Below are 12,278 nucleotides of genomic sequence, written 5' to 3'. Positions count from 1 at the left end.
AGTTGCAAGTTTCATTAAGTGTTAAAGTTTGGGTAAAGTATTTCAAGTTCGAGGGGCTTACTTCCTTAACTATATAATCCGGGTTTTTTCAACTTTTTTCTGAAACTTACTCCCCGTAACATGTAACCAAGCACAATATTGATCGATCTATGTGACGTCATAAATTCTTACCTGGTTGAATCATCCAATCCTGAATAGTAGAGTATGTACAGTGCCCCGGTGAAACCGAACTGCATTACGCCAAAAACACAGAAAAACCTCAAGGCATCTGGCAAAACACCCTTTAGACTTAGCAACATGGGCCCAAGTTGTGAAGTCACTTGTATGTAATTAAACATACAAAAAGCGTTCAACATACAACCCATAGACCCCATGAATCGGCAAAATACTATGATCAGTGCAGCCTCTTCAGAATTGTCATAAGACCTGTAGTAGTATACGGACACGAGAATTGTCTGCGCGCCAAATATGCCAACAGGGCCACGTTCCCAATGTTCCAAATGCAACTCATGTATCTCTTGCATCCGATAAGTTTCATATCGACTAATACGGCGATGATGAAACCGATGGCGTACAACAGCATGTAAGATGCATAGCAGTAGGCAAGGGGTGTAACTGTCGAGTTAGTTATGGCAAGGTAGAGCAATGACACCGTTGTAACTATGTACATCAAGCTGAACTGAACGTTGGCAAAGAACGCTAAAAGAAACCTAGCCCATGGATTTCTTAGCTTGTCGTTCAGTTCAGCGCAGGGCACCCAAATACACAGAATGGCCAGGAAGGGCTGGAGAAGACCACAAATTACCACCAAGCACATCACATAGGAGAAGTAAAGGGCTTCGTTGTTGCTGCGTGCCCATTTTGGAAGCACGGACGAAAGGCCTGTCGTCAGCAAAACTTTCTGACACTTTGGATCCACTGTAAACTGTAAGAAAAATAAGAAAAAAACGACCAGCGTATTGTGTTTCCCCGTATACATGAGCATGTGGGCGCGTATGTGAGCTTGAGTATAAGGCTTATGTAAATTATTTGTAAGTGTCATAGGTAAGGAAGGAAAGCGAAAATGTTGCTGTTATTTACGTTTCTCCAAAGCTATGAAGTACCTTCCATAATCAACCACGAAGATAACTTATTGAGGTTTGCAATTTGTGAGAGGGTTTCGGGATCTGGACATTGCAGCTCATATCAGCAGCTGGGATTAGGAATATTGGTTGGGATTATAATCGGTGGATAAACGTCAAGGGGGCAGGCTGTCCTAGAACCACACGAGCAGCACTTAATTGACTGACATATACTTCTTACAGATGGTGGAAATCACATAACTGATTTCAGTGTCTTCTCTATTGGTAGAGATTCTGTCAACTTGACTACTAATTCTGCAAATGACGTCTTAACTTTCTAACGAATGTAACTAAGGGACCGTCGATCGTAAAAGTTGACACACTATAAACGCAAAACATAAGGATAGATACCACTTGCACTTATGGGAGTTCATTGTAAAGCTCTTGGCGTAAGCAAACTTTTCACCACCTTAGTCTTTCGAAAAGCAAAAATTTTATTTCTCTCAATAGAGTTAACACAGGGATAGTGGTCATTTTGAATTTCAAACATCGGTAAATCTTGGGTGCTTTGTTTCTCTAGATTTTTATTCCTGATTTTGAAAGAGAATGGTAGAAAGATTCCTTGAGGAAGTTTTGGCAAAAGTTTAAGTCTTTCAATTTCGAGGCGCATACTTCCTTAAGGGGAACGTAGCACGTCAAAATCTCGATAAGATTCAGCTGCCGTAATAAAAAATAATATGAAATAAATTCATTAGACCATGAAACCATAACATAGGACAAAGGATGTCAGTAGAGACACGGGAAACTATATTCGTGCGCGACTTTCTTGTTTACAAACAATGTATTTCATGCATGATATCTAGATGCATCACGTCAACATTGCTGCGGCATTTAAATTTTACGATATTCATTGTTAACAAACATGTTTTAGCTTTCATCAATCGCAAACGTACCCTAGATACAGTATTTACCGGTCGTTGGGGTCCCTGGCAACCTCTGAGCAGAGTTCCGACGAACCCCTTTAAAGGGCGGTGGTCGTCGGAAGGGCGCTCAAAGATCGCTAGGGACCCCTATGACCAATATTAACACTGTATCCAAGCTACGTTGGCGATTGATGAAAGTTAAAACATGTTGGTCTTAATGTGTATCGTAAAATATAAATGTTGCAGTAGACTTAGTTCAAGTCTGTGATTTGTGAGTGTTTGAGTGGGGTAAATGCGATGATTTGTGTTCTGTTTTAATTTGAAACGCGTGAGTGGGGTGAACGCTATACAGGGGAGTTTCTCCCGGAATCGTGAATCCGGCGGAAACTAACTCACGACTGCGCAGACTCAAATGGAACGCGTTAAATCGCTAGGAAAACCTGGCCCGGGCTGCCAAATTCCAAATAGGTTTGTATGAAAAAAAGGGGGAGACACATGAGAAACTACTGCAAATGATTTTATTTTTAGAAATTCACCGACTTGAACCAAGTCTTATGTTGCAGCTATTTTGACATGATGCAGCTATATATAGTGCGTGAAATACATTGTCTGTAAACAAGAAAGTTGCACATGCGCAGTTCCGACGACCACTTAATGTTACTAACGGCTCCGACGCAGTTCTAATCCACGTTCATGGGGAAAAAATCGGACACACATTACGACAACCGAAAAAAACAAAAACAAAACAAGATTCGCAGTCTGAGAGAAGAGAGCAGACTACTCTGAACGTTGAAAAACTTTATACGTACAGTTTATTTATATTAGTTGATTTTGCACAGCGTGCGTGAAAAACAAGTTCGCATTCTCCAAAGATTATAAACAACATAGCTTTCTAGATTTGTTTTCAAGGGGGATTGAAGGGGGTTGCCTCTGAAACTAAGGAACTGCGTTTCCAGTGCGTCAGCTATACGTCCCCTACCTTCTCAAATGATACAAAATTTATGAAAAAAGATGTACAGAGCCTCCTAAACGGTTGAATATCATGATGAATTTATGAATTTATTTCATGCCGTACAAGTTACCTTTTCTCGTTAAAAAAAAGTATAATTTTTCGACTAGCATTTAATGGTTTTGCGCATCCATAGTTCCCCCGTGCTACACCTGATGAATGAGGGTACAAATGCTCTTGACATTGTTATCTGCATGTCTGAGGGCGCTTTTCAATCAATCAAAGGGAACTCAGACACAGTTGCTTGAGATGTAATTGTTGATCTGCTATACTTATGCCTCTTTCATGGCTATCTTATGCCTTTTTCATGGCTATCTTCCTATTTCAATAAAAAGTCTGGAGTTTCCAGTGTCGAATAAAATCAAGTCTGAACAGTTATAAACACCTTACCGATTTTGCATTATTTTCTATTGCTTTATCCAGCGTCGGGAAGTGATAGTCCGATGAGATGTAGTCATTGTTGGTATTCTTTCCTCGGAGAAGCGTCAACACTTCGTTTGTAGAAGTACACTTACCCATCAGCGCTGTCGAAAAGTCTTCCAGCTTGTCTCGTAGCTTTTCATACTCGTTCTGGGAAAGCAATGTTATGGAAACGTGTCCAAATGTGTGTAAGTACACGTAAATGCATTCAATAACCTCTGTCCTTCACAATTCCAAAATGTCTCCTGGAATATTCCAGATGTTTCAAAATGCATATCTACAGTCCGGGAAAGTATAATCAATGATGATGGCGGCAACTCTACACATTGTCTTATGAATATTTTTACCATTATCCGATCCAAACTTGGAAGTCTTTTCAGGCATAATAAAGTCTCCTGTTTCTAGAGAGGATCTCTTACCTGCACGAAGATCACTGTTTGTTTAACGAAGATGCGGTTTTCTTTAATTGGACCTGGAAACAATAATTTTCTAGTTTGGCTCACCTTAAATGGATCTTCATCAGACTTGTCAATCAGTGCGTTCAGTTCTCCAACAAGCTCGAACGCAGTGCATAGAGGATCATCACTGGTCAGGGCGATGTACGAGGGACTTGTGATGGCGTTGTACGACTCAATGAACGCAAGGTGCTCCGACAAATCTTTTGAGTGACAGGGGTGACTGAGATGTTCTGAAAGAATTTACAGTGGAATTTGATCGAGTGTCCGTTTTGCCTTGCATAGCTCGACAAGTCTACATGTTGCTAATCATTAGAAAAGTAAACATTTGCAACAAATTGAGTCTTTGATGTTAGATTATATAGCGCGCGCGGCGAACGTTTCCATACACTGTCTAGTCTACACTCGTTACAGTCGTTTCAGCATGCCACTCATGCACAACAAGCTTGACACCGCACTATAGCTATAGTACATCATCAAAGTTTTCTTTCAGCTGTTTGTGTACTTTGATTCGGTACAACTCAGACAAAACTCACTGGCATATTTTTCGAGTGTCGGATCTATATCTCGAGGAAAGTCCTCAACATCAACCGGACTGACCCTGGGCGTTTTATTATAGTAGAACATTGTATTTCTTCACTGGGTAAAGAATATTTTGAAGGCTGCGGAGAGATATCACCGTCCCCTCAATGCTAACCCGTTGCCGTGTATGATGTTGCCCGGGAAATTAAGTGCCAAAATATTGTAAATTATTCAGAAACACTGGGTGTGTTATTCAATGGCACAAAATGTACCGTGTTGATTTGAATTGCACTTGCATGTGCAAAATCTTCAAGTCTATTTTGTAGCTCAGAGAAGTGTCAATTGAGAAAGTTTCATTTAGCGGAGATAAAAGGTAAAGCGGGATTAAAGTTTCATGCAGGAGAGTTTAGCATTTTCTGGTTGACAATATTCAGTGTTGTATGGTGTCAAACTTGTTGATAGAGTAGACTGCACTGGCAATGCTACAGACTGCATGCTGAAGGAACTGTTGCCGTGATTGCTGACATCGAGAGAAGAAGAAAAGTTTTTAAAAAGAATTTACTTGTTTCTTCATAAAGTTCCCAATTTAAAAGTAAACACCTAAAGAAAACTGGTGATGTGCATGTACTGCAGTGTTATGTTTGTTGTGAGTGACATGCTGAAACGACTGCAGTGATCGTGACGAGACAGTGTATGGGAAACGTTTGCTGCGCGCTTTAATCTAACACCAACCAAAGACGAAGACTGAATTTGTTGCAAATGTTTACTTTTCTAATGATAAGCAACATGTAGACTGGTCGAGCTCTGCAAGGCAAACCGGACACTCAATCAAATTCCACTGTAGCGAGATTCCTCTGAATTGTGTTAATGATGCCAACTGTGATTACACAAATTCTGCAGTATAATGTCTCATGACACGATTTCGTAATTTGGCGCAGGAAAGGGGGGCAAATATCCCTTGACAATGAGGTTCTATCCATTGATAGCCTATGAACGTGCACTATTTATCAGGAATGTTATTCGTCGATCATGATATCTCTGACATTAAAGCACGAGTGTTTCTATCAACACAGTTGGAAAGGTCACGATTTTCTAAACAATGACATGTCATGTTAAAAGTATCAGTAATCATTCATCTTTTGAAAATAAAAAATCGATTGAAATGTTCGCTAGCTCTTTCCACGCGTTAGCATCCTTTGCGCGCTCATCAAGTCATCTTTATTTCACTTACCCAATTCACAGTCCGGTTTATTCAACACCGTTGCACCGCCATCGAGTAGCGTTTTAATCATACAGAAATTATCTTGCCTCGCAGCTAGTTGGAGTGCCGAACACGAAAAAGGCTGCCTCATTACAATGGCGTCCAAATACACACCTTGATTTCTCTGTTTGGAGAGATGAAAAAATATACGAACTACACAACGACGGAACAGATAACACACTCAAGTGTTTATTGTCACATGCAGAGATTTTCAGCATTTCAGCAATTACAATCAATGTGATTTTAATATACCACGGTATGGAAACGTGTCTCTGTAGCTTGATAATCGGATGTATGAAATTATTATACAGTCCGCACAGTATTGTTATCTGTCTACGATTATCCAAAAATAACTAGTTAAGTCGTCAGTTCATTTTCACTCTTCTCTGTGACTAGGATGAAGTTATATTTGTTTGTTTACTCATTAAAATAGATTGATTTTGTTAGACCGTTTTTGAAATCATGACTTGACGGTCGAGCCGCAATGCCAGAATTGCAGAACGCTATGAAAAGCATTACAAAGATATCGGTGTACCTACTTCAAGAAACCGTTTCACGTCAAATACAGATCCGTTCTCAACCAGAGCGAACAGGGTTTCTTCAGCCGAGCTGTTTGTGGAGGCTTTGACAGATTTGTCTTCTTGTCCGAACGCTGCCTTTACCATTGCTTCATCAACATCCATGGTAGTTCCGATGTGGACCAAGCATGTGAACCGGACACTCTGGAACGGGACTGTGCGTTATTTTAGCCCTGTCAGAGGGGTAATTCCCGAAGTATGGCAACGAAGTGGTAGCTGTTTTGTCAGCCTTACTGGGTGATAATTTCAACCGTGTACAAACTAGAAACTATAACTGCTTCTTCTTTGTTACCGGGTGATACAGTGGCAGTAAGGGACTGGACAGAAATTACGAGGGGCGGGGCGGTGTTTTTTTAAAGACACTATATGCGAAAAATAGTGAAGAGTGTTTGCGAGAAAACAAGACTTAGTGACCCTCCCCAATTTTCATATACAAAAATCAGTGACCTTAATCTGCGTCATATCAGTTATATCTTAACTGACATATAATTTCTCATTTGACCTTTGAACGTTAAGTGAATAGTTTTTTACCTTTACAAATAATCACTTTCATGCAAGATTTCATCAAATTCGGTGAAAAAGATCACATTTCGCGATAAATAATTCTATCAACTACTTGAAGTACAATTGACTATTCAAAATTAAAAGTGACAACAGCTGTACTGTTGACCTTTATTTATATTTTGGCTTGCAATTGTACAGAGGGCACTATTATTGTTTGTCAATAAACTTATTACAGCCTAAAAGTCAACATTTTACAAAATTTACATATAAATGCATAGATATAGCAAGTTTTGTCAGGGATAGTGTTTAAAAGTTTAAAGATGACACCATAGACTACCATGAGAAGCGAATCAAATTTCTGGTATACACATGCACTTATAACCACCCTATTCAAATCAAGTACATTTATGTCAGTGATCAAACGTCTACCAATGTACAGATATTGCTAGTTTTATATTGGAAAAAATGTTCATTGTTTAGTCATAGACTGCCATGTACAGTGGATCCATATTTTCAGTGAAATTCCAACATCAAATTTCTCGTACACATATGCACTTGTAACCACCATATTCTACTCAAGTACATTTGGACAAAATACATGTATTCATAGTTTTCTCCTAGACTTCCATGTATAATTGTAATCAACATTTTCGATGAAATAAAAAAAAACCAAAACAATTTCTTGTACATAGGTGCATTTTTCACCTCCCACTTCAAGGAAAGTACATTTACATAAAATATCAAACCTATATAAATGTGCAGATATAGCTTGTTTTGTAAGGGATTGTAATCAGTTTGCCCAATAATCTCCCACGTATAATGATTTGATATTTTGGACGAAGACTGTATCGGCCTCATCTTGCCTTCTAATAGCTGTGCAAAAATTGGTGACTCTCTCCAAAGGCATGCGTGAAATTTCACGACCTTTTGAAAAAGCTTGTGCGAAAAATTGCTACCCCCCCCCGCCAAAAAAACCCCCAAAAAAACAACACTGGCATTCCCCTGTAATTTCTGGAATTGACCAAAAGGATCTACCGCAGTTTCATTACCAGATATAAACCGAGAATGCTAATGTTTCAGTATATGTTGCAGTTGTCTGTAAACTGGAACGTTTACCACAAGTTTGAAACTTCATTGATATCTTTATGATCAATATCAATATCAATATCAAGAACAATGTTCACCGTAGATTAATTTCGAAAATCATTAGGTACACAAATATGTAAGTAGCTGAAATGAAAATACTAAACCTATTTGACTTTTGTCATTGTATCACCACTTTACATAGCAAGTGTAATTGCCTTTGGTCAAGTCCTGCCAACTTTTTAAACCAAACTTGGAAAGCTCGCTAAATACGCAAATAATAATAAATTACCTGACGCAAATGCCTTTATTACTATTGTATAACTTTATCATAACTATGCGTAGCACTTTTATCAACTTTGTTCAAGCCCTAGCAGTCTTGAATGTTCATTGAAAACGCAAATTATCAATCAAGCGATATGGAAATGCAAAATGTCTTTCACAATACAATATCATTGTCTCATTGTATGATATATTAAAGTCACGCGCCCGAATCATTCGCCAAAAATGCAACTGAATGTTGAATTTCGTAGCTAGTGCGATGCATTTTAGGCTTTGCCAAGTATGAGCCCGTGTTGTGAACTGAACTTCCCTCCCAACATTATTTAGCATTTCAAAAACAGAGTGACCCCATGAATCCATTCCAGGCCGAAGAAACTGACCAGTCCCTTATAGCTTAGACATAGTATCTTGCATGTACATGTCAAGTTTTGTCAAATTTGGTCGTCTATCAAGATTTATTACGTGCATCGATGTGAGTGCAAATCAGTGCATTGATTTGGAATAGGAACATCCGGGGAGTTAGCGGGCTGGTGAGCGATGTACTGACCGGTTTCCATGGTTACCCAGTCCAGTGAAACCCTTCGACGTTTTCGGCGTCAAAGTAGACGCTTAACGCTAGATGCAAAATATTCATGCACGCACTGCTATTTTGACTTTCGTTAAAATATGTTTGAATATGCCCCGCATGTCATGACTCAATGTCATATAGCATTAACTGTTTTATGTGCCCTCGCAGCAGGAGACAATTTGCCCTCCTGGCGTCGGGCAAATCGTCACCTGCTCTGAGGCACATAAATCCATGTATGCAGGCAATAATAAAAGTTCATCAAATATGCATATAGCAATTAACTTTCATTTCACACCTTTGTATTACTCATGGCATATAACTCCTAGTGTTATCAACATATGTAGCGCAAATCTCATCAAATGTTGTGCCGCCATTCTCAATATATATCAATTATATTTTTCTAAAATCATGAACTCATGCAAGACACAACCACTAAAAAGATATCTGTTCTTGCTATTCCTAACAGTATCTATGTACCAGATTTGAGTCTGATCAAATAAGCCGTTCTTGAGATATCTGGCCGACAGACAGACTGCAGGCAGACATCGCTGCGACATTAGCTCATGTGTGTGAATGAGTGAGCTAAAAACGTCGCAATACATTCATTAACTTTAGACGTGGCACGTCAAAATTAGAAAAGAACTTTTAATATATACAGTACTGTACCCGTAATGAAAATGCTGCGCTTGTTTAATTGCGGTTGAGTATTGAGGCGTTTTATGATTGAACAGTTTGACAGGAAACTCTATTTCCATGACATTTATTAGGTGGAAGATGACTCTGACTGTGTTTTCTCGATTCGCCACGGTCATGGTTCTCATCAATAGCTGAATTTGCGTGGCATTATCGAGTTACGCTCGTGTATAATGGAAATGCCGTCTCTTCGAACAGGGATAAACATGGACGTTGAAACTGACAAAGTAAAGCTGTATTGCGATCATTGTCATATTTAAGCTTTGTTGAAGGGCAGCTTTCTTTATAATAGTGACTAATGGGAAACCAGACTCTTAGGATAATATTGAATTGTAACGTGCAATGGCTAATTTTCAGAACTCAAATTCCCTTCAGTAGTAACATGTTTATTTAATATTAATGCACTGTAACATGTGCCATATCTCTCACCAACAATAAAGGAAAGAGAAAATAATGGTTCCTCTAGCAGCAGAAACTGAAAGGAGGGATATAGAGGACGGTGCACGTGAAGGACAAGAAGGCCGATAGAAAACTTAATATTATGTACGTAATTAGGCGAAGGACATTTTCGTCAGCGCAGGATAAGATGTAGAGCAGTTATTACCACCCTATTCTGTGACGAAAATGGATGAAGAGAGTGTACGTTGGCGGGGACTGATAGTGTCCTTTTCAGTTGTAGCGTTTCTTATGACATCTACATTACGTTTGAACCAACAGCAACACAACAGTTATGTTCGTTGAATTTTATTGGTCAACAACAACAACAACAGCACGACTAATAAACATAAACAACAATACAAACAGCAACAACCAAATGTCTGGGTACTCTGTGGCTCTACGGTTCTTTAGTTTACGTTTATTTTGAGGCCAGTAAGCTTATGCGTGTTTTAATTTGCTTTGTATGATGTAATAATCACCTTTACTAAATTTGATTAATTTGAATGAGACTTTATTTTACGTAGTGCCATATATTTCATTGATTACGTCGATGGATAGTTTCAGAGAAAATCATCGCACTATTATACTTGTTTTTATTTTGTCTACTCCCCCTTCACTATACTTATTCATGTGACGGGCTAATTTACACAAAGTCTGGTGCATATTGAGTATTTGTTTTCTTTCGGCTGATAACGTCCCATGAGTTTCATTATAAGGCAATAAGAATTCTTCTGTTTGTTTGCATTTTTTTCAGGTGACAGTTTATTCTAATCTGCTAATGACCAGGAACTTACAGCTGACCATCCACTACACTCCACCCGGCCTTCCTTCCAGAATACTTTATCTGTGAAATATTCAGTATCACAGGATTTTTGTCGTGGATTATCATAGGTGCAAAATACTTGATACATATCGGGACAATTTTTAGGAACATTTTCAAAGTTTGAGAAAATGACTTTTTTTAATATTAAAAGATATGACTGTGAGTCAACATTTCTAAAATTTTTGCTCAAACTTTCCTCAAGGAATTTTTCAACGATTCTCTTTCAAAATCAAGGTTCAGAATTGGGGATCACCGTGCAAATTTTGGTACTGGAGAACCAAATTACTCAAGATTTACCGATATTTGAAATTCAAAATGGTCACCACCCTTGTGTTAACTCTAGGGAGAGTTCGAAAAACTCAGACAGTAGCAAAAAAAAAAATACTACACCAAGGGCTTTAAAATGAACCCTCACAAGGGGTAGATCAGAAAAGAATTGAAATTGACAAAGTTTGAGAGTTCAAATATCCATTAATTCCCATAGTCGCATTCTACCTTAATAAGTACAGGGATGGCATCGGAACCCTACACCAAGGGCAAACATTTCAGGCTATCACACTGCCAAGGCTAAGATATGAAATAGTGGCATGGAGAGGGGGTATGTTTCATTAGGACAGATAGCTAGTCAACTGGTCTATCGTCTATTCTATGGTACATGCCTCCCTTCCTCCCTATGACTTTGTCTTCTGTCTGTCTCTTATCTTTCTTTGTCTGTCTCTTGTCTTTCTTTGTCTGTCTCTTGTCTTTCTTTGTCTCTGTCTCTTTGTCTGCCTCCCCCTCTCTCTCTTATCATTACATAAAATGTTACAATAGCATAATGGATGCTTAAATCAAGAATTTTATAAACACGGTTGACAAGTGTTACCCAAGGAAATGGAAAACACACACTTTTTATCTAAATTTCTATAACAACAAGAAAAGACTGTTACGAGCATGTGTTCTTTCCATCTCAGTATGAATATGCAAAATCATTTTTTTTGTTTTATGCCTCCCCCTTACACTATGTAGACATTCCCTCCCATGAAAGGCAAAGGCCAACTGGAAATGAATAGTTTAAAATATCATATTATTTTCATAATTATTAAAATAATAACTCGTAATTATGAAATATTGATATCACATAACCCAATTTGTATATCATCAGGATTGAACTTCCTTTCTACGGGGCAGCACTCAATAACATCGCTGTATGTGTGTGTGTATATATATATATATATATATATATATATATATATATATATATATATATATATATATACGCTGACATGTATGACAACAGTCATGCATACAGCAAATAGACAAATAGTGTCCGATGTCGCGCGAACGCAGTTACATCGAGAAAAACCTGCCATCAACTGTAATGTCTTCAAAGCAGCTGATGAAAGATGTTGCATTCAAAGTAAAAAATGATTGGCACTGCATTGTTTCATGTAAAACGCAAAAAATATGCCTCATCTTTACCCAACGACAGTCACTAGTCTAGATCTGCGTATGAGGCTCTAGGCGTAAATAAGATTTGCATCATCGTCTTATTTTCATGAAATCGAAATAATTCTTTCCATTGAGTTAAAACCCCCATCCCCGGTACTTATCACCAGCGTTTAGATATCCTGAATCAATTCTCCAATGCGTTACATCCCCAACCTAACTCGTATACA

At 38.4% G+C, this 12,278-nt stretch overlaps 1 protein-coding gene across 1 annotated transcript; it reads right to left on the bottom strand.

The window, feature by feature from the left end:
* Positions 1-394: 394 nt before the first annotated feature.
* Positions 395-6,334, bottom strand: LOC139134437 (short transient receptor potential channel 6-like). The gene is made up of 5 exons (XM_070701298.1): positions 6,191-6,334; positions 5,622-5,775; positions 3,917-4,071; positions 3,384-3,563; positions 395-925 (listed from the first exon to the last, which is right to left on the bottom strand). Exons 1-5 carry the CDS (start codon positions 6,332-6,334, stop codon positions 395-397), a joined length of 1,164 nt encoding a protein of 387 aa, XP_070557399.1.
* Between the last annotated feature and the right edge of the window lie 5,944 nt (positions 6,335-12,278).

The sequence above is a fragment of the Ptychodera flava genome, chromosome 6, assembly GCF_041260155.1.
Source record: "Ptychodera flava strain L36383 chromosome 6, AS_Pfla_20210202, whole genome shotgun sequence".
NCBI classification, from domain to species: Eukaryota; Metazoa; Hemichordata; class Enteropneusta; family Ptychoderidae; genus Ptychodera; species Ptychodera flava.
This window is presented reverse-complemented; position numbering and strand designations above follow the sequence as displayed.